Raw genomic sequence first — 23,753 nt, forward strand, 5'->3', positions numbered from 1 at the left:
ATTATATTTGGGGCGGGAAGATAAAGCACGTGACCCGGCCCCCGCGCAGGCGGGAAACGGAGTGAGGGGGGAGTGAGTGAAGGGGCATGGCGGGGAGAGGGGAGTGAGGGGGGATGGAGAGGGGAGTGAGTGAGGGGGGATGGAGAGGGGAGTGAGTGAGGGGGGATGGAGGGGGGGAGTGAGTGAGGGGGGATGGAGGGGGGAGTGAGTAAGGGGATGGAGGGGGGAGTGAGTGAGGGGATGGAGGGGGGAGTGAGTGAGGGGGGGAAAGGAGAGAGCGAGGGGGGGAGAGAGTGAGGGAGCGGGGGGGGGGTGGAAGGAGAGTGAGGGAGCGGGGGGGGGGGAAGGAGAGAGTGAGTGGGGGAGGAGAGCGTGAGGGGGGAGGAGAGAGAGAGGGTGGGGAAACGAAAGAGGGTGGGGGAAGGAGAGAGTGAGGGGGGGGAGGAGAGAGTGAGGGGGAAGGAGAGAGTGAGGGGGGGAGAGAGTGAGGGGGGGAAGGAGAGAGTGAGTGGGGGGGAGGAGAGAGTGAATGGAGGGAGGAGAGAGTGAGTGGGGGGAAAGGAGAGAGTGAGTGGGGGGGGAGGAGAGAGTGGTGGGGAGGAGAGAGTGGGGGGGAAGTAGAGAGTGGGGAGGGAAAGGAGAGAGTGAGTGGGGGGAAAGGAGAGAGTGAGTGGGGGGGAAGGAGAGAGTGGGGGGGAGGAGAGAGTGAGTGGGGGGGAAGGAGAGAGTGATGGGGAGGAGAGAGTGAGTGGGGAAGGAGAGAGTGAGTGGGGGGAGGAGAGAGTGAGGGGGAGAAGGGGGAGGGGGAAGGAGAGAGCGAGGGGGAAAAGGAGAGAGCAAGGGGGGTGGAAAAGGAGAGAGTGAGGGAGCGGGGGGAAGGAGAGAGGGGGTGGGGAAGGAGAGGGGGTGGGGAAGGAGAGAGGGGGTGGGAAGGAGAGAGGGGGTGGGGAAGGAGAGAGGGGGGGAAGGAGAGAGTGAAGGGGAGAAGGAGAGAGTGAGGGGGGGAAGGAGAGAGTGAGAGGGTGAGGAGAGGAGGATTGAGGGAGGGGAGGAGAGGAGGATTGAGTGAGGGGAGGAGAGGAGGGGGAGAGGAACAGAGAGTGAGGGGGGAGAGGAGGAGGAGAGAGTGAGTGAGGGGGAAGGAGAAAATGGGGGGAGAGGAGGATTGAGTGAAGGGAGGAGAGGAGGAGGAAAGAGTGAGGGGGAGAGGAGGAGAGAGTGAGGGGAGAGGAGGAGTGTCGGGAAGAGAGGGGGAAGAGGAGGCGAGAGAAGGGGAAGGAGGAGAGAGAAGGGATAGGAGGAGAGAGGGGGATAGGAAGGAGATGTGCGTAGGAGAGAGAGAAGGGGGATAGGAGGAGAGAGAGGGTAGAATGAGAGAGGGGTAGAATGAGAGAGAGGGGGGTAGAATGAGAGCGAGGGGGGATAGGAGGAGAGAGGGGGGGATAGGATGAGAGAGGAGGGATAAGGGGGTAGAGGGGATAGGAGGAGAGAGGGGGGATAGGAGGGGGGTTGAATAGGATAGGAGGAGAGTGGATTTAGGAGGAGAGAGATAGAGGGGATAGGATGAGAGAGATGGGGCATACAATGAGAGAGAGGGGGGATAAGAGGAGAGAGAGAGAGGGCAGGATAGGAGGAGAGAGGGAGGGGGATAGGAGGAGAGGAAAGGAGAGGAGGCGGAAGGGAAAGGGGAGGAGGGGGAGAATACATCTCGCATTATCTATCTATACACCTCACATCTCTCACACTATCTACCTATACACCCCACATCTCTCACACTATCTACCTATACACCTCACATCTCTCACACTATCTACCTATATACACCTCACATCTCTCACACTATCTACCTATACACCTCACATCTCTCACACTATCTACCTATACACCTCACATCTCTCACACTATCTATCTATACACCTCACATCTCTCACACTATCTACCTATACACCTCACATCTCTCACACTATCTACCTATACACCTCACATCTCTCACACTATCTACCTATACACCTCACATCTCTCACACTATCTATCTATACACCTCACATCTCTCACTATATACCTATACACCTCACATCTCACACTATCTACCTCACATCTCTCACACTATCTATCTATACACCTCACATCTCTCACACTATCTATCTATACACCTCACATCTCTCACACTATCTATCTATACAGAATACATCTCTCACACTATCTATCTATACACCTCACATCTCTCACACTATCTATCTATACACCTCACATCTCTCACACTATCTATACACCTCACATCTCTCACACTATCTATACACCTCACATCTCTCACACTATCTATCTATACACCTCACATCTCTCACACTATCTATCTATACACCTCACATCTCTCACACTATCTATCTATACACCTCACATCTCACACACTATCTATCTATACACCTCACATCTCTCACACTATCTATCTATACACCTCACATCTCTCACACTATCTATCTATACACCTCACCTCTCTCACACGATCTATCTGTACAGAATACATCTCTCACACTATCTATCTATACAGAATACATCTCTCACACTATCTATCTATACAGAATACATCTCTCACACTATCTATCTATACAGAATACATATCTATCTATCTATACAGAATACACCTCTCACCCTATCTATACAGAATACATATCTATCTATCTATCCAGAATACATCTCTCACACTATCTATACAGAATACATCTCTCACACTATCTATACAGAATACATCTCTCACACTATCTATACAGAATACATCTCTCACACTATCTATACAGAATACATCTCTCAGACTATCTATATATACAGAATACACCTCTCACACTATCTATCTATACAGAATACACCTCTCACACTATCTATACAGAATACACCTCTCACACTATCTATCAATACAGAATACATCTCTCACACTATCTATCTATACAGAATACATCTCTCACACTATCTATACAGAATACATCTCTATCTATCTATACAGAATACATCTCTCACACTATCTATCTATACAGAATACACCTCTCACACTATCTATATATAATACACCTGTCACACTATCTATCTATACAGAATACACCTCTCACACTATCTATACAGAATACACCTCTCACACTATCTATCTATACAGAATACATCTCTCACACTATCTATCTATACAGAATACATCTCTCACACTATCTATACAGAATACATCTCTCACACTATCTATCTATACACCTCACCTCTCTCACACGATCTATCTGTACAGAATACATCTCTCACACTATCTATCTATACAGAATACATCTCTCACACTATCTATCTATACAGAATACATCTCTCACACTATCTATCTATACAGAATACATATCTATCTATCTATACAGAATACACCTCTCACCCTATCTATACAGAATACATATCTATCTATCTATCCAGAATACATCTCTCACACTATCTATACAGAATACATCTCTCACACTATCTATACAGAATACATCTCTCACACTATCTATACAGAATACATCTCTCACACTATCTATACAGAATACATCTCTCAGACTATCTATATATACAGAATACACCTCTCACACTATCTATCTATACAGAATACACCTCTCACACTATCTATACAGAATACACCTCTCACACTATCTATCAATACAGAATACATCTCTCACACTATCTATCTATACAGAATACATCTCTCACACTATCTATACAGAATACATCTCTATCTATCTATACGGAATACATCTCTCACACTATCTATCTATACAGAATACACCTCTCACACTATCTATATATAATACACCTGTCACACTATCTATCTATACAGAATACACCTCTCACACTATCTATACAGAATACACCTCTCACACTATCTATCTATACAGAATACATCTCTCACACTATCTATCTATACAGAATACATCTCTCACACTATCTATACAGAATACATCTCTCACACTATCTATCTATACAGAATACATCTCTCACACTATCTATACAGAATACATCTCTCACACTATCTATCTATACAGAATACATCTCTCACACTATCTATCTATCTATACAGAATACACCTCTCACACTATCTATACAGAATACATCTCTCACACTATCTATCTATACAGAATACATCTCTCTAACTATCTATCTATACAGAATACATCTCTCACACTATCTATCTATACAGAATACATCTCTCACACTATCTATCTATCTATACAGAATACATCTCTCACACTATCTATCTATCTATACAGAATACATCTCTCACACTATCTATCTATACAGAATACACCTCTCACACTATCTATACAGAATACATCTCTCACACTATCTATCTATACAGAATACACCTCTCACACTATCTATCTATACAGAATACATCTCTCACTATCTATCTATCTATTCAGAATACATCTCTCACACTATCTATCTATACAGAATACATATCTCACACTATCTATCTATCTATACAGAATACACCTCTCACACTATCTATCTATCTATACAGAATACACCTCTCACACTATCTATACAGAATACATCTCTCACACTATCTATCTATACAGGCATACCCCGCATTAACGTACGCAATGGGACCGGAGCATGTATGTAAAGCGAAAATGTACTTAAAGTGAAGCACTCCCTTTTTTCCACTTATCGATGCATGTACTGTACAGCAATCATCATATACGTGCATAACTGATGTAAATAACGCATTTGTAACAGGCTCTATAGTCTCCCCGCTTGCGCACAGCTTCGGTACAGGTAGGGAGCTGGTATTGCTGTTCAGGACGTGCTGACAGGCGCATGCGTGAGCTGCCGTTTGCCTATTGGGCAATATGTACTTACTCGCGAGTGAACTTAAAGTGAGTGTCCTTAAAGCGGGGTATGCCTGTACAGAATACATCTCTCACACTATCTATCTATACAGAATACATCTCTCACACTATCTATCTATCTATACAGAATACACCTCTCACACTATCTATACAGAATACATCTCTCACACTATCTATCTATACAGAATACACCTCTCACACTATCTATCTATACAGAATACACGTCTCACACTATCTATACAGAATACATCTCTCACACTATCTATCTATACAGAATACATCTCTATCTATTCAGAATATATATCTATCTATCTATACAGAATACATCTCTTATCTATCTATACAAAATACATATCTATCTATCTATACAAAATACATCTCTCACACTATCTATACAGAATACACCTTTTAGCTATCTATACAGAATACATATCTATCTACAGTATTTATACAGAATATATCTCTAGCTATCTATACAAAATACATCTCTCACACTATACAGAATACATCTCACACTATCTATCTATACAGAATACATCTCTCACACTATACAGAAGGCTTGTCTCCTTTTCAATATATATGTATATATACAGTGGTCGACAAATCACCAAAAAATCTACTCGCCCAACAAAAAAATCTACTCGCCACCTAGTACCAAACGTGTGATGTCTGGGCCACTAGGAGCTCGCCACGATGTTAAATCCACACGCCCGGGGCGTGCAAATGTATAGGTTTGTCGAACACTGTATATATAGATATATTTGTGTTCTATATTTTATCATCATCTTCAGCCCTTGTCAGTGCTGGATGAAGGCCTACCCAATTATCTTCCAACTATTGCGGTTGGAAGCTATATGTATATGTATATGTGTGTATCACTTCAGCCCTGGTCTCCCCACTGCTGTATGAAGCCTCCCCTATATAATGTGTGTGTGTCTCCCCAATGTATGTATATATATATATATATATATATATATATATATATACAGGCATACCCCGCATTAACGTACGCAATGGGACCGGAGCATGTATGTAAAGCGAAAATGTACTTAAAGTGAAGCACTAACTTTTCCCCACTTATCGATGCATGTACTGTACAGCAATCGGCATATACGGGCATAACTGATGTAAATAACGCATGAGTAACAGGCTCTATAGTCTCCCCGCTTGCGCACAGCTTCGGTACAGGTAGGAACCAGTATTGCTGTTCAGGACGTGCTGACAGGCGCATGTGTGAGCTGCCGTTTGCCTATTGAGAGATATGTACTTACTTGCGAGTGTACTTAAAGTGAGCGTCCTTAAACCGGGGTATGCCTGTATATATATATATTTTTTTGATAAGTTATGGTGGGTGAAAAGGTGACGAAAAACCCTCCCCCGTATAGTATATAGCCAATAAAGAATATCACTTGTGAGCACATTCACATGTATTAGACAGGTCTGCAACCGTGCCTTTCACCATTATCACCTAGCACAGCGGTGCGCAAACTGTGGGGCGCGACCCCCAGGGGGGGCGCGACACTGCCGACGGGGGGGCTCGGGGTTTACAGAGGCCCCGCGCGCTTCCCGAAGGCACTTAAATTAAGTGCCGGGGAGCTGCAGGGCCTCTGTAAACCTAACTTACCGTGGCTCCGGCGGCTTCCTCCCTGCGTCGCCATGGCAACGCGGCGGCAAAATGACGCTGCGAGGTCATGTGACGTCACGTTGCTATGGCAACGTGACGTCATTACGCCGGAGCGCGGGTAAGTTGGGGTTGGGGGGGGGGGGGGCGCGGGAGTGAGGGGACAGCCGGCAGGGGGGCGCAGGGAAAAAAGTTTGCGCTCCCCTGACCTAGCATATAGTGCTCCCACTACAGTAAGGGATTCTGGGAAACGACATGCAAATGAGCACACCGTGTCACCTTTTGCCTTAAATCCATTTTTACTTGGAACCCATATAAGCTTATGCAACACTGCATTACACAGCTCATTTGCATGTCATTTCCCAGAATCCCTTGCTGCAGTGGGAGCACTGTATGCTAGGTGATAATGGTTGAAAGGCAGGGTTTCAGACCTGTCTAAGACATGTGAATGTACTCACAAGTGCTATTTTTATTTGCTGTGTATATAGATATATAGATACATACACACAAATAATCATCGCCAGCCCGTGTCTCCCACTGCTGGATGAAGTCTCCCCAATGATCTCCCAGGTACTGCAGTTACAGCCTCTCTTCTAAACATCGCTCCCACACATGTTCTCATCTCCTCCTCCCATCTTACTTTGGGGCAACGTCTTGGTCTTTTAATCTCTCTCGATATCCAGTCGAGTTCCATCGTTGTCCAACAATGATCATTTCTTCTTGCGATGTGTCCGGCCCACCGCCATTTTAATTTCTTCCCCCGTGTGATCGTGTCACAGACTTCTTTGGTTTTGAACCCATTTATTCTGTTTCCTGTCCCCAGGTTATACCCAGCATGCATCTCTACGGTGTCTCCCTGCCGCACTCCCTTACTGATCCTGGTGACACCATGTCTCCCTGCCGCACTCCCGCCCTGATCCTGGTGACACGGTGTCTCCCTGCCGCACTCCCTTACTGATCCTGGTGACACCATGTCTCCCTGCCGCACTCCCGCCCTGATCCTGGTGACACGGTGTCTCCCTGCCGCACTCCCTTACTGATCCTGGTGACACCATGTCTCCCTGCCGCACTCCCGCCCTGATCCTGGTGACACGGTGTCTCCCTGCCGCACTCCCTTACTGATCCTGGTGACACGGTGTCTCCCTGCCGCACTCCCTCGCTGATGCTGGTGACATGGTGTCTCACTGCCGCACTCCCTTACTGATCCTGGTGACATGGTGTCTCCCTGCCGCACTTCCTCACTGATCCTGGTCAATGATTCTTCCTGCCGCACTCCCTCGCTGATCCTGGTGACACGGTGTCTCCCTGCCGCACTCCCTTACTGATCCTGGTCACATGATTCTTCCTGCCGCACTCCCTCGCTGATCCTGGTGACACGGTGTCTCCCTGCCGCACTCCCTTACTGATCCTGGTGACACTGTGTCTCCCTGCCACACTCCCTTACTGATCCTGGTGACACGGTGTCTCCCTGCCGCACTCCCTTACTGATCCTGGTGACACGGTGTCTCCCTGCCGCACTCCCTTACTGATCCTGGTGACACTGTGTCTCCCTGCCGCACTCCCTTACTGATCCTGGTGACACGGTGTCTCTCTGCCACACACCCGTACTGATCCTGGTGACACGGTGTCTTCCTGCCGCACTCCCTTACTGATCCTGGTGACACGGTGTCTCCCGGCCGTACTCCCTTACTGATCCTGGTGACACGGTGTCTCCCGGCCGTACTCCCTTACTGACCCTGGTGACACGGTATCTCCCGGCCGTACTCCCTTACTGATCCTGGTGACACGGTGTCTCCCGGCCGCACTCCCTTACTTATCTTTAATAGCATCTTCATGTAATCTAATGGTTCTTAATGCCTTTAAAACTTCTGAGGTATAGAGAGCATTGAATGCTTTTTTGTAATCTTTGAATCCCTGGTACAGTAGATCGTATTCATTACTTTGGAAAAAAATTATTGTGCAACATGGATGGGATCCATTGTATTGTCTAAATCCCGCGTGTTCTCCAGGCTGGGAAACTCCCGGGACTGCTGCAGCCGATTAGTGAGTATCTCCGTATAAACCCTGTAAGTGATTGGGAAGTAGGCTGATTGGTCTGTAGTTCTTGAGGTCTCTGTCTCCTCTCTTGGGGCTGAGGATAACTGACATTACTCCATTGTTCTGGGATGTTCCTGTTCCACAAGCCGCATGGAAAGACTTGTGCGAGGATTTTCTCTTCTCCAGCTTCTTCCCAGATTTCAGTTGTTATTCCCTCTCCCCTGGGAGCCGTCCCATTCTTTATGGATATTATCGCCTTTGCCACTTCTTCTGGAAGGACACGTGGTACATCCTTGGTGGTTTCTTCTCGCGTGTCCTCTGCTGGGTCACACCCTGTATTATCTGTGTTCCCGTACAATTTCATGTAGAAATCCTAAACTCTCTTTATGATAAGTGCACGGCCCTTTATTGTTGATCCATCGTCTTGTTTGAGTGTGATGACTTCTTCCCAATCACAAGTCGCTGCGTCGTCTTCTTTAAGCTTTTGTTATCTTCCATCGTCTTCCTCACATATCACAGTTACATCCTCTTACATCCTCAGTTATACGTTTGGGGATCGCACAGCTCTGTATATTCAGTTATACGTTTGGGGATCACACAGCTCTGTATATTCAGTTATACGTTTGGGGATCGCACAGCTCTGTATATTCAGTTATACGTTTGGGGGTCGCACAGCTCTTTATATTCAGTTATACGTTTGGGGGTCTCACAGCTCTGTATATTCAGTTATACGTTTGGGGATCGCACAGCTCTGTATATTCAGTTATACGTTTGGGGATCGCACAGCTCTGTATATTCAGTTATACGTTTGGGGAGCGCACAGCTCTGTATATTCAGTTATACGTTTGGGGATCGCACAGCTCTGTATATTCAGTTATACGTTTGGGGATCGCACAGCTCTGTATATTCAGTTATACGTTTGGGGATCGCACAGCTCTGTATATTCAGTTATACGTTTGGGGATCGCACGGCTCTGTATATTCAGTTATACGTTTGGGGATCGCCTCGCACAGCTCTGTATATTAATTTCCTGCATTTTGGGATTGCTTCATTTCTTTTCGTCTCCTCAGTTACTCTTTTCGTCTCCTCAGTAACTGATTTCAGATGATATTATCCTGGTTTTTCTTAGCGGTTCCTCCAGCTTGTATGTTAATGTGTCCCGGCGCTTTTCCAGCTTTCCGCTCTTGTGGAAATAATCGGCCGTTATTCTTGATGAAAGTTTTTGTCTTTTTTTTTATCAGTTTTCTTCTTTCCATCGCCCCATGCCGCTGTAATCTGCAGCGAACCAATCAGTGATCTCTCGCGGTGTAAAATCGGTTACGGACCTTGCAGTCTTTAATCTCATGTTTTTTCTTAGCTAGTACATAGTCCCTTTCATTCCTGACTCCATTGGGTCCACTCCATATCCATTCTCTATTTGGATTCTTCTTGAAGAATAAATTCCTGATGGTGAAGGTTTCACATCCTGCAAATGCTAGGACTCTGTCCCCACGTTCATGCCTGTTACCGTCACCAACTGATGCTTCATCTTTCTATAGTATAGTGTGTGTGTATGTGTACTGTATGTATGTGTGTGGATATATATATATACAGTGTTCGACAAACCTATACATTTGCTCGCCCTGGGCGAGTGGATTTAACCCCCGGGCGAGTAAATATTGGCCCAAGCAGCACACGTTTGGTACTAGGTGGCGAGTAGATTTTTTTTGTGTGGCGAGTAGATTTTTTGGTGATTTGTCAACCACTGTATATATATATATGTGTAGGTATCATACTGTATATTGTTGGGCTTGTTATGATGTAGCTGTGAGCACACACTGTGTGTGTATATATATATATATATATATATGGGTCTATATCGGTGAGTACTGTTTGGGGTGTATTTTCAGGTAGTTGTGAACACACTGTGTATATACAGTATATATCGGTGAGTACTGTTTGGGGTGTATTTGCAGGGATGGACTGGTTCCACTGTAACCTGTGCTTCCTGCGAGAGGACACCGCCTTCTACGTCACCAGCTGTGGACACATCCTCTGCCAGATGTGCGTCACCAGAGGTCCTGCCCATTACCCACATGTTATAACCCTTCACCAGAGAGAGGTGTTACATGGGGGGCTGCCCCAGGGTGCGGTGGGGTACCCCTCCTAACATCCCATTAGGCAAGCCTTCCTTCTCTTGCTGAGGTTCTTTGTGTTCGCAGTGTCACATGGTGTGGGTGTGTGGAAGTGAGCAGGGGATTGTGGGTATGTGAGGATGAGAGTATACCTAGAGGGATATGTAAAGTCTGAGTGCACTGCAGGAGGTATAGACTCCTTTCTCCCCGCGTGTATTTGTATATCCACTTCTCTTGTCCCAGTTTTCTGTTAAACGTACCAGTATTGCATACAGAAATAGCTTTGAGAAGTGTGAATAGAGGTATGTCCCGACGTCACTTCTCACCAACGAATCGCGTTGGGGATACAAGGTATCGGGGATACAGAAGCTGATTCACCCGTGTCTCATTTAGTATATCGTTAACGAACTGCTCGTTACTCTGTCAGGTGTTAAGGGCAGAGGAGGCCAACTCCAGTCCTCAAGGGCCCCCAACAGGTCGGGTTTTAAGGATATCCCTGCTTCTGCACAGGTGCAGTCGTTGACTGAGCCGCTGATTGAGCCACCTGTGCTAAAGTAGGGATATCCTTAACACCTGACCTGGTGGTGGCCCTTGAAGGCCGGAGTTGGCCTCCCCTGCAGTAGAAAATGTGGGGATTACGGGATTTGGGTTCCTGTAGATAATCTTTCCATGACCTGTGCTCGGGCTGTGTAACCCCCGGGAAACTTCAGCTGAACTAATGTAAGGGATTTCATGGAGAGGACGATTATTAACCGTTACGTGTAAGGGATTTCATGGGGAGGAGAATTATTACCCCGTTATGTTTAAGGATATGAGCCGCTCTCCTGTGGATGACGATGGGCACCAAAGGTTGCTGTCCATGTACACAGTTGGTTGTGTAGGACCTGCTGATGGTGTGTGTGTGTGTGTGTGTGTGTCCTGCTGAGGGACTGGCCTTTGAAATGTCCTGGCCGAAGGGTTGAACTAAATGACCCATACTTATGAGAACAAAAACCGGATTACACAGATAGTGCTGAACTAAATCATTTGTCTATTGTTGTATATTTGAGGCCACTGTCCCAGTAGCCCGCAAAGTGACAGAAAGCAATATATACAGTATATATATACAGTATGAGGAGGTGGCTTTGGGTTTTGAGCTTACTAAGATTCCCAGGCGAAGGTCTCTTTCTTATCAGTTGTCTGTGCTGGTTTCTCCGTGCCGGGGCGGGGGAGGGAAAGCAGCCTGAAGAAATGCTGATGTGGCTGAGTTGATTAAATGCTGATGAGGGAGGCAGTCGTGCCCTAGCGCCCTCACTTACCTGCAATCGTGCCCTCACTTACCTGCAGTCGTGCCCTAGCGCCCTCACTTACATGCAGTCATGCCCTAGCGCCTTCACCTGCAGTCGTGCCCTAGCACCCTGACATGCAGTCGTGCCCTCACCTGCAGTTGTGCCCTAGCGCCCTCACTTACCTGCTGTCGTGCCCTCACTTACATGCAGTCGTGCCCTCATTTACGTGCAGTCGTGCCCTAGCACCCTCACTTACACACAGTCATGCCCCGGAGCCCTCACTTACACGCAGTCGTACCCCAGAGCCCTCATTTACATGCAGTCATGCCCTAGAGCCCTCACATGCAGTTGTGCCCTGGCGCCCTCACTTACGTGCCCTCACTTACGTGCCCTAGAGCCCTCACATGCAGTTGTGCCTTGGCGCCCTCACTTTACATGCCCTAGAGCCCTCACGTGCAGTCGTGACCTGGCGCCCTCACATACCTGCAGTCGTGCCCTTGTGCCCTCACATACCTGCAGTCGTGCCCTTGCGCCCTCACTTACCTGCAGTCGTGCCCTAGCACCCTCACTTACGTGCCCTCACTTATGTGCCCTCATTTACCTGAAGTCATGCCTTAGCGCCCTCACTTACATGCACTCGTGCCCTAGCGTCCTCACATATATGCAATCGTGCCCTAGCGCCCTCACATATATGCAGTCGTGCCCTAGCGCCCTCACATATATGCAGTCGTGCCCTAGCGCCCTCACGTGCAGTCCTGCCCTAGCGCCCTCACGTGCAGTCGTGCTCTCACGAGCAGTCGTGCTCTCACGAGCAGTCGTGCCCTAGCACCCTCACTTATACGCAGTTGTGCCCTAGTGCCCTCACTTACGCGCAGTCGTGCCCTCATGCGCAGTCGTGCCCTAGCACCCTCAGATACGCGCAGTCGTGCCCTAGCGCCCTCACGTGCAGTCGTGCCCCAGCGCCCTCACACGCTGTTCTGCCCCAGAGCCCTCACACGCAGTCGTGCCCTAGCGCCCTCACTTACGTGCCCTAGCGCTCTCACTTACATGCCCTCACTTACGTGCAGTCGTGCCCCAGAGCCCTCACTTACGTGCAGTCGTGCCCCAGAGCCCTCACTTACACGTAGTCGTGCCCTAGCGCCCTCATTTACGTGCCCTAGTGCCCTCACTTACGTGCAGTCGTGCTCCAGAGCCCTCACACGCAGTTGTGCCCCCGTGCCCTCACTTACGTGCAGTCGTGCCACAGAGCCCTCACTTACATGCAGTCGTGCCCTAGTGCCCTCATTTACATGCCCTAGTGCCCTCACTTACGTGCGGTCGTGCTCCAGAGCCCTCACACGCAGTTGTGCCCCCGTGCCCTCACTTACGTGCAGTCGTGCCACAGAGCCCTCACTTACACGCAGTCGTGCCCTAGTGCCCTCATTTACATGCCCTAGTGCCCTCACTTACGTGCGGTCGTGCTCCAGAGCCCTCACTTACATGCAGTTGTGCCCCCGTGCCCTCACTTACGTGCAGTCGTGCCCCAGCGCCCTCACGAGCAGTCGTGCCCCAGTGCCCTCTCTTATGCGCTTTACCACTTAGATTGTAAGTTCTTCTGGGCAGGGACTTCTTTTCCTAAATGTTACCTTTATATCTGAAGCGCTTCTTCCCATTATATGTTATATCATGATGTCCCGTGCATTACTGCTGTGAGGCGCTCTGTACCTGGACGGAGCTATATAAATAAAGACATCCATCTGCACAGGATTACACGGGACAGTGACTACAACTGAAGCCTTTTTACCTTCCCAAACAATGTCACGTTCTGCAAATATTTGCTCCCGTTACCAGAGCAATAAGAAAAAGGTCCTCCGATGTTTTGTTTCCATCGCCTTGGTCAGCTCACCAACAGAAACCTCTAGGACCCCATTGTCAACGCTCAACCCCCCTCTTGTCTCGGTCCTTGTGGGGTTTGTCCGAGCTGTGCGATTGGGGGGGGGGGGGGTATTACATGTATTTTTTCACATCTGCACCCTCCGTCCATTACACGAGGATTGGAGGATTAAAGAAGATATGGGCTGCTCCAGTCGACTTTCTCACGGGGCACATGGATGTATATCTCTATAGTGCCACCCATGCACATAGCGCTTTACGGCAGTGACAGACGGGACGCCGTGGGAATACGCACTTCATACAGCAAAGACATTAGGGAAAGGAGTCCCTGCCCCGAAGAGCTCACACTCTGGTAATAATAGCAGATTGTGTTGTTCTTATAAGCAAAGTACGGGAGAATGCATGTACAATACTGAAACACATCCCTCTTCCCCCCCATCACACCTGTTACGCTCTGCGGAGGTTGCTGAATTGGATGTGAACCCTGCCCCCAGCCCTTTGAGCCGGCACTTATAGGCAGTTAATGGCTAACGTGGTCTCCTCTGTCTCCTTGCGCAGATTATTGCAGCGTCTGCAGGACGGCCTGCAAATACCTGGCACTATCAGAGAATGTGAGTGTGGGGACGGGTTTCTGGTACTTGGGAAATGGACCAATTACACATGTGACAGCACATATATATCGCTGTTAATGCTGACCTGGGACAAAGAGAGATAAGGATGCATTCTGATCTCTACAAACACAAACAGCGACACACACAGTTTGCCCAGCACGACTACCCCCCTGTGAGCCGTTGTTTTTTGTGTCACTGTGTCCTCTTTAGCTCAAGCCACAAGAGAAGATCTTTTTTCGAGGCCTGAAGGAGACAGCCCAGAAGTACTTTGATCACATCGCCCAGGTGCGTTTCTCAGACACATGAATGTCCCTGTGGGGGACGAATACATGGAGATGGCCCTGCATGCCGAGTTACAGGCAGAACATGCACACCTTGTAGACATGGGGATGGGCGCCTGAAACGGTGATGATATGAGGATCGTGAATTCTACCTCATGAGGGTTCCCATGCTCCTGCAAAGTCTTCCAGATGGATTTCTGTCTGTGATATAAAAAGATAACCTGCTCAACCTCCCAGTCAGTGCCTCTGATAACAACGGGTTAGCCCCCCCAAGCTGGGGACCTTATCACATAAAGAGGAAGGGGTTAGTGAGTGAGCCTGGATATTTCGGTACGTCTGCTCCTTGGTTGGCCCAGCGGGTATGAAAAGCTGGTAACCTTTGAGATGTGCGGCCCAAACACAAGACTACATGGGAAGTAGTTTGACCATATGCAGGTAGTGTTATTGTTCAATTACTGTAGTATAAAGTGAGCTGCTCTGAGATACAATTACTGTTCAAGGCCACACATAGATAAGTGGCAGGTAGAGGCAGAACATGATTAACATCTGAAGATGTGAAGGGAGTCTGCATGAGTTCACACAGATGCATGTGTTACTGCAGTGGCATTGGTCCCTATAGGTGTGTATTGGGTGACAGTGGTCCCTATAGGTGTGTATTTGGTGACAGTGGACCCTATAGGTATGTATCAGGTGACATTGGTCCATATAGGCATGTATCAGGTGTTATTGGACCCTATAGTGTGTATTTGGTGATTGTGGTCCCTATATTCTTGTATAGGTTGACATTGGACCATACAGGTGTGTATTTGTTGACAGTGGTCTCTATAGGTGTGTACCAGGTGATATTGGTCCCTGTAGGTGTGTATTTGGGGACAGTGGTCTCTACAGGCATGTATATGTTGACATTGGTCCCTATAGGTGTATATCGGGTGCCATTAGCCCCTGTATGTGTGTATCTGGTGACATTGGCTTCTATATGTGTGCATCGGAGGACATTGGGCCCTATAGGTGTATATTGGTGCCATTGGTCCTTATACAGGATTATAGGGTCCCATTGGTCCCTGTACATGTGTATTGTGTAATATTGGGTCCTGTAGATGTGTATCGGAGGACATTGGTCACTGTAGGCATGTTTACGTGTGTCATTGGTCCCTATAGGAATGTATAGGGTGACATCGGTCACTATATGCATGTGTACGATGTAATTGGCCCCTATAAGTGTGTAATGGGGGACATTGGTCCCTCCCTCTAGGTATGTATAGGGTGACATTGACCCTTATAGGTGTGTATATGTTGAAATTGGTCCCTATAGGCATGTATACAATGTAATCGTTCCATACAGGTGTGTATAGGGTGACATTGGCCCTTCCCTATAGGTGTGTGTATAGGGTGATATTGGTCCCTATGGGTGTGCATCGGGTGACATTGGTCTCTATAGCAGTCTATAGGATGACAGGTCCCTATAGGTGTGGGTGTGTAGGGTGACAGTTCCCTATAGGTGTCTGTGATTTTCCTCACAGGTATGGAGTTTTCAGAAGCAGCAGGGGGACCTCACCATGGCTTTCTACAAGCAGCACCTTTCTAAGACCCAGAATGCATTGCAGGAGGCGCTACTAAAGATTGACAACCAAGAGAGGTATTGAAACATACAGACATGACTACGCAGGATGTCACACACGTGCGTCTCCACACATTAATAGCCGTGTTCCTTCCCTTTCCTTAGGGAGTTGAAAGCCACAAAGAGGGACAACACAGAGCTCAGGTCGCTGGTCAGCCTCCTGAAGGTGAGGAGGGGGCCCGAGACCTACCGGGCCGCTCCGGTAGGAAGGGGGCAGAGGTATAGCCGTGTTACCCCACGCCCATACACATGGGTTACCATCACATATTCATGTTACTGCTTTTTCTGTTCCTACCGACTCTTCTCCTTGTCTCTTTCCAGGGCTCACTGAGCAGGTCGCAGAGTAGCAGCCGGTAAGACTCGTTGTCAGTGCTTATTGCTGGGAAGTGCCCTGTATTTAGCTGCTGTGGAAAGCAAGTCTGCGCTGTTATACGTGTTAGAGCGCCCCTCTGTGGCGAGAGGGGAAACAGCTCGGTGCGGAGATGCTGTAACTATGTTCCACGTTAGATCTGCACAGAACGTGGCTTCATTCCCTGTGCAGAGCTTGACGGCAGCTTATTGTGCTTCTCTCCCACCAGGTCCTGCACGCCACGTCCCGTGGCTATCACCTCTCCCACTCAGACAGGTAAAGGATGCGTGTTGTGTGTGTGGAAGCCTGCCAGAGCCTCACAGATACATAACTTCTTTACACAAGGTCGCAAGGTGTAGAGATAGGAACGGGCCGAGAATATCGGTGGGTAACAGAGACCCCCGCGTGGAATGGGCCGAGTCGTACAACCGGGACACACGAGAATATCGGTGGGTAACAGAGACCCCCGCGTGGGCTGGGCCGAGTCGTACAAACAGAAACCGGGACACACGAGAATATCGGTGGGTAACAGAGACCCCCGCGTGGGCTGGGCCGAGTCGTACAAACAGAAACCGGGACACACGAGAATATCGGTGGGTAACAGAGACCCCCGCGTGGACTGGGCCGAGTCGTACAAACAGAAACCGGGACACACGAGAATATCGGTGGGTAACAGAGACCCCCGCGTGGACTGGGCCGAGTCGTACAAACAGAAACCGGGACACACGAGAATATCGGTGGGTAACAGAGACCCCCGCGTGGACTGGGCCAAGTCGTACAAACAGAAACCGGGACACACGAGAATATCGGTGGGTAACAGAGACCCCCGCGTGGACTGGGCCGGGTCGTACAAACAGAAACCGGGACACACGAGAATATTGATGGGTAACAGAGACCCCCGCGTGGACTGGGCCGGGTCGTACAAACAGAAACCGGGACACACGAGAATATTGATGGGTAACAGAGACCCCCGCGTGGACTGGGCCGAGTCGTACAAACAGAAACCGGGACACACGAGAATATCTGTGGGAACAGAGACCCCCGCGTGGACTGGGCCGGGTCGTACAAACAGAAAACGGGTCACATGAGACTATTGGTGGGTAACAGACACCCAAGTTGACCGGGCCGAGTCATACAAACAGAAAACGGGACACACAAGAATATCGGTGGGTAATAGAGACCCCCGCGTGGGCTGGGTCGTACAAATAGAAAACAGGACACAGCCAATATAAGGATAAAAACAGCGCAAAGAGATGTGGTGGAAATAAAACCAAGCTATAAATAAAAATGTTGTGTGTGGATAACGGAGCCACAGACATCTTCTGGTTTCTTGAATAGCGTGGCTTAGTAAACATGGGCCTGCGTGTGAAGCATCTGTACAACTCTGGTCAATGCCGTAATTGTGCTTCTATCTTCTAGTTACACCCCGGCACAGCTCTCAGCACTGCAGCCAGGTGGTAAGGTAAGGGGCTGGCAGAGCGTGCACAGAGAAAGGTACCAGGATTGTGAGATAGCCGCTGGGTTGGTATGGGTCTGGCAGAGCGGGGACATTACGCAGCCAGGTGGCAAGGGGCTTGCAGAGCGGGCACAGGTATATTACACAGCCAGGTGGTAAGGTAAGGGGCTGGCAGAGCGGGCACAGAGAAAGGTGCCAGGATTGTGAGATAGCCGCTGGGTTGGTATGGGTCTGGCAGAGCGGGGACATTACGCAGCCAGGTGGCAAGGGGCTGGCAGAGCGGGCACAGGGACATTATGCAGTGAGGTGGTAAGGTAAGGGGCTGGCAGAGCAGGGACAGGGACATTACGCAGCCAGGTGGTAAGGTAAAGGGCTGGCAGAGCGGGCACAGGGAAAGGTGCCAGGATTGTGAGATAGCCGCAGGTTTGGTAAGGTAAGAGACTGGCAGAGCGGGTTGGTAAGGAGGGAGGATACTATCAGGGAGGTATAATTTGTGCCTTTTCTTTCCAGCCGTTCATCCTCCGTGGATTCGATCCCGTACCGAGTGTCCCGCTCGGGGGAACGGAGTGTAAGTTTCTCTCTCCAAGAAAAACACTAAAAACAATCACTCCACACCCTCCCATCTCTGGGAGAGTTGGTTCGTAATGGTTAAATGATGGACATGTCATGTTAGACTTGGGGGATACAGGACAGGCTTAGGAATCCATCATTAAAGTCCTGCAGACAGAAGAGAAGAATTGTGACGGGTCCCCACGTCCTGATCCTTAGCAGGAATATATTCAGACCTTTGTCACCAAGAAGGGCGGCTCAGTAATGGATTCCCCATCCTAGAACAGACAGGGCACAAAGCCATAAAAATCATGGTCTCCCAAGATCTCGGGCCCAGCACACATGCCGGGTCTGTAGTTTAAGGGTGAGGTGGTATAAGGAAAACTTTGAAGGTTTTCCCTTGGGTAATATCTGGATACGTCCCCTTGTGTCTCCAGCAGTCGGCATCCACAGGCAGAGTGCAGGACAGGACCACTCCGATAACGCCCAGTCACGGTGAGGGGGAAGATGGGAGGATGGGGGGAGGCAGAAGGGTGGGGGGTAAGGAAAGGTAGGACCGATATGTAGGGGGAGAAAAGCTAAATGCCCAAACACAGATTTAGCCGATACTGCAGTTGTGTAGAGTAGCTCCATGGCAACACGGTGCAGGAAACAAGGTCAGAAGTCCGAACCACGGTACAGATATCGTGTGCTGGCCACGTGGTTTCTATAATTCACAGGCACACACTTGAACTCATCATTTAGTTTAAAAAACAAAACATCACCTAATTAAAAATTTAAGCTTTCAAATGACACATAGTAAGACAAGATGATCGGTCTGGGTGTGCGGCTAAAATGGGGGTTCGGTTTCCACTTGATTTAGGGATTCTTGCAGTTTCACATGGTGGATTAATGATATACCGGTAATAATTAGTAAGTTAAGAGCTAGCCGTTCTCATTCTTTTCTGTCAGGCGCGCTAGCAGGACCCCTTTTAGTGTTACAGTAGATCACAAATGTAATGTTCATTTCTAGGTGTCCACAACATAGTGACTGAATTTCATTACAGGGTCGCCCATGTCTGGACACAGCGGGCCATATCGGTAAGAGAAACCGTCCTCGCTAATTGTGGGAGAGATTGCCCCCCGGCAGTATATATTTATACGGGCAGTCGATTCCGAGTGCATTGTGGGGAACACACGGTTACATGGAACGGGAGGGGCCACTTGAGTATGTAACATTTTTCCAGACCCCCGCCAGGACCTTCTGACGTAGCCAGTGTTTGATACGGTTACAGTTTGCTCACTGAACAGATTAGTGGTGTATCGTGTGTCTTTTTATTACCTACCATATCAGTAGTGTTTGGGGGGGACATTACATGAGGCTAAAATGATGTCCCGGGCTATGTTATCGAGGTCACAATGATAGGAGCCCCGTGGCTGTGAAATGCGTTGGATAATGTCGGTGATGTGGAACTCGCCTCCTCTGTTTTTGTAGCTTCCCTTCACATTCATCATCCATGGTGAATTTCCCTTTCTTGGGGGAGCAGTCAACGGACTCTGTGGACCGGCTACAAACCCACACGGATAGAAGCACTCCCCGAATATACTCAGGTAACTAAATATGGCCAAGGAATGTGCCCTGCCTGTTACGCAGGTGATCATGGCCAGCGGGCAAGAAGATGGATACATTGTGGGGAGAAGCAAACGGACGCAGAGCAGATAAAACCCAATCCAAAATCTATAGGGGCCAGGCCCTCACACTGACAACTCTGCTATATATCTGCTACATATTCCCACGCGGGGAACGCCGGGCCCTCACACCGACAACTCTGCTACATATTCCCACGCAGGGAACGCCGGGCCCTCACACCGACACAACTCTGCTACATATTCCCACACGGGGAACGCCGGGCCCTCACACCGACAACTCTGCTACATATTCCCACGCGGGGAACGCCGGGCCCTCACACCGACACAACTCTGCTACATATTCCCACGCAGGGAACGCCGGGCCCTCACACCGACACAACTCTGCTACATATTCCCACGCGGGGAACGCCGGGCCCTCACACCGACACAACTCTGCTACATATTCCCACGCGGGGAACGCCGGGCCCTCACACTGACAACTCTGCTACATATTCCCACGCGGGGAACGCCGGGCCCTCACACCGACACAACTCTGCTACATATTCCCACGCGGGGAACGCCGGGCCCTCACACCGACACAACTCTGCTACATATTCCCACGCGGGGAACACCGGGCCCTCACACCGACAACTCTGCTACATATTCCCACATGGGGAACGCCGGGCCCTCACACCGACACAACTCTGCTACATATTCCCACGCGGGGAACGCCGGGCCCTCACACCGACAACTCTGCTACATATTCCCACATGGGGAACGCCGGGCCCTCACACTGACACAACTCTGCTACATATTCCCACGCGGGGAACGCCGGGCCCTCACACCGACAACTCTGCTACATATTCCCACATGGGGAACGCCGGGCCCTCACACTGACACAACTCTGCTACATATTCCCACGCGGGGAACGCCGGGCCCTCACACCGACAACTCTGCTACATATTCCCACGCGGGGAACGCCGGGCCCTCACACCGACAACTCTGCTACATATTCCCACGCAGGGAACGCCGGGCCCTCACACCGACACAACTCTGCTATATATTCCCACGCGGGGAACGCCGGGCCCTCACACCGACACAACTCTGCTACATATTCCCACGCGGGGAACGCCGGGCCCTCACACCGACACAACTCTGCTACATATTCCCACGCGGGGAACGCCGGGCCCTCACACCGACAACTCTGCTACATATTCCCACGCGGGGAACGCCGGGCCCTCACACCGACACAACTCTGCTATATATTCCCACGCGGGGAACGCCGGGCCCTCACACCGACAACTCTGCTACATATTCCCACACGGGGAACGCCGGGCCCTCACACTGACACAACTCTGCTACATAAATAGTCAGAAACCTGAAGATACATTTCTTTTTACCATCGAACATTTAATAAAATAAGCTCAGTCTAGAAACACAGTCGGTTATACACAATAGCACAGTGCGCAGCAACGCAAATAACCCCACACCATGTCCCACGCCTCTCCCTGCAGGTGATCGGAGGGAATCCAGCGTTACCCCGGGGAGCAGCACGGACCGCCTACGGGCCATTCAGGTGTGTGCAACGTCCAGGGGCCGCCGGATCCTGAATTACACGTCTTTCAGGTGTATCTGAAGCTTGCCGTTCGGTTGTTGCAGGCAATGACGGGGCCGAGATTGTGCGCATAGCAAACCTGTAAAATCGGACATGCTAGCTCGCATCACACAGATCTGCTTCACTACATGCCTCATTATAAGGCCGTGATACCAGAAAAATCGCCCTCGTCGAGCGGCGCCAAAATAAATATGATAAAACCAAAGTGTTCATACCTATGGCGACGGTCGCGCCGCGCCATACTGCAAAGCGGGAGGCTGTGGAAGAGATTTCTAAATTTGTTGCCATCTGGTGACAGCCGTATCACGTGATGCAAACGTCCAATCAGAGTCTTCCGATCAACCTTGTCTCCCTTGCAGTCGCGTGCGCCAAAGAATGTGCTTGTGCACGTCACAGCATCGCACATTGCCGTACTCGGTATAATCTCAGCCTAAGGGTGTATATACAGAGGTAGCAAGGCTTACTGTCTTCTGCATCTAAGGACGAACGCTTCGGGGGGGTCCCATTGAGAAGCATGGACCCTGTGCAGCTCCATCGCAGCAGATACCGTCCCTGGCGCCCGAGGAGCTGTAGGGACGCGTGATATTTATCAGCGTATAAACCCGATACGTGCTGCAGGGCTAACACATTGGACAAGATGTGTCCTGGCAAACGTGGGGGCACAAACTGGGTCATATTCACCTTGTGTAGAGGGTTTGCGCACAGTTTTGTGCCGTGTGTGTCATCTTGTGATGTGGGAAATGTCGAGTAGTTACAAGACACGCAGATTGTGAGATGTAGCAAACTCTGGCCCAGATTCCCAAATGGGCCTCAGCCCAGTACTTTAATCTCCGGGAGCAAGGAAAGCGTCGCTCCCTTCTCCGGATCTACGTCTCACGTATTTGTGTCACAGACACACCCGGTCGGAGGCGACTCCCAACTTACATCAGGTATAGAAAACTCTAGGGCCCCTTTTATAGTTGTGGCTTCAGTGCACACGCGTGTCCGCTTGACGTCACTTGCGCGAAACCTGCGCTGGAGGCATCGGGCGCCGTGATGTCACGGCAGCAGTTCGCCCTCATTGGCTGAACCGTTCATGTGTTTTGGCCGTTGCGCAGCAACAACAATTTCAAATATGTTAAAATTTCACGCGGTTGGACGCGCTCAAAGAACATTACGCCGTGCGCTGCCACTACAAAGGTCCTTACACATACATCTCCCCATATAGTTTACCGTACAAAACACTTCCTGATTGCAGCGAGTACTTTTTAAGGCCTGTACGACGTGACTGCTTGCGTTACCATGTTTCCCATGCTCACCTCGTAAGCGTACGGACTTCTTACCTCTCTTACAGCTGACTTTCACCCCGAGAACACCTGGATCCCATCACTCCCGAGGGTAAGTACAGTCCCCCCTTCACCAGAAGTGGGTATGTTATTTCCATGTAATAATAGTCTGTTCTGTATCTCACCTCGTCTGTTTCTTCCCCAAGAATCCCAGACACAATCGGTTAGACGTCCGTATTCCCAAGCCGCCTCCGTCGTTAATCAACGTGAAGGACAAACGCCCGCGCCCCCCCCCCCCCATGTACATCTCAACACCGATTACCCCTCAACTCTACACTCCTAATAAACGTGATGCTCACTTATCTGCATGCGCCAGTTGTGAGTCCCTTCAGCGTGTCGCTATGTGAGGGACAGACTCCGTGGCTTTGTTCTGTCACTTTATCATCCCGTGGCAGCAGGTATGCTCCGTATCATTTTGTGACTACAAAAAGTGGTACAGAGTATATCATGCCACAGGATGGTAGCGTAGTAGTCCGTGGGATAAACGAAGAAAAGTACATTTAAAGTGATACCTTTTTAAATCGCTCACTCATGGCTAAAAAGAGTGTAAGCTCTCAGGATCACAAAGGTTCCTTCAGG

The 23,753-nt window shown here is 49.4% G+C and overlaps 1 protein-coding gene across 5 annotated transcripts; it reads left to right on the top strand.

The window, feature by feature from the left end:
• RNF212B (ring finger protein 212B) lies at positions 1-23,476 on the top strand. 5 transcript variants are annotated; one of them, XM_075569048.1, is made up of 16 exons: positions 1-72; positions 10,464-10,565; positions 14,321-14,373; positions 14,584-14,658; positions 16,175-16,290; positions 16,378-16,438; positions 16,594-16,625; positions 16,851-16,897; positions 18,041-18,083; positions 18,588-18,645; positions 19,064-19,121; positions 19,673-19,706; positions 20,101-20,216; positions 21,749-21,810; positions 23,183-23,226; positions 23,321-23,476. In XM_075569048.1, exons 2-16 carry the CDS (start codon positions 10,466-10,468, stop codon positions 23,340-23,342), a joined length of 921 nt encoding a protein of 306 aa, XP_075425163.1. In that variant the 5' UTR covers positions 1-72; positions 10,464-10,465; the 3' UTR covers positions 23,343-23,476. The 5 variants fall into 5 exon arrangements, with proteins under 5 accessions (XP_075425163.1, XP_075425166.1, XP_075425165.1 ...); XM_075569051.1 differs by having other exon boundaries at positions 19,067-19,121; XM_075569050.1 differs by having other exon boundaries at positions 16-61.
• Positions 23,477-23,753: the final 277 nt, after the last annotated feature.

Source organism: Ascaphus truei, chromosome 13 (assembly GCF_040206685.1).
Source record: "Ascaphus truei isolate aAscTru1 chromosome 13, aAscTru1.hap1, whole genome shotgun sequence".
NCBI classification, from domain to species: domain Eukaryota; kingdom Metazoa; phylum Chordata; class Amphibia; order Anura; family Ascaphidae; genus Ascaphus; species Ascaphus truei.

Coding starts and splice junctions, on each gene's coding strand:
- RNF212B (XM_075569048.1), top strand. CDS start 10,466: ATGGACTGGTTCCACTGTAACCTGTGCTTCCTGCGAGAGGACACCGCC. Junction 16,291..16,377: donor AAGATTGACAACCAAGAGAG/GTATTGAAACAT, acceptor CCCTTTCCTTAG/GGAGTTGAAAGCCACAAAGA. Junction 16,898..18,040: donor CACCTCTCCCACTCAGACAG/GTAAAGGATGCG, acceptor TCTATCTTCTAG/TTACACCCCGGCACAGCTCT.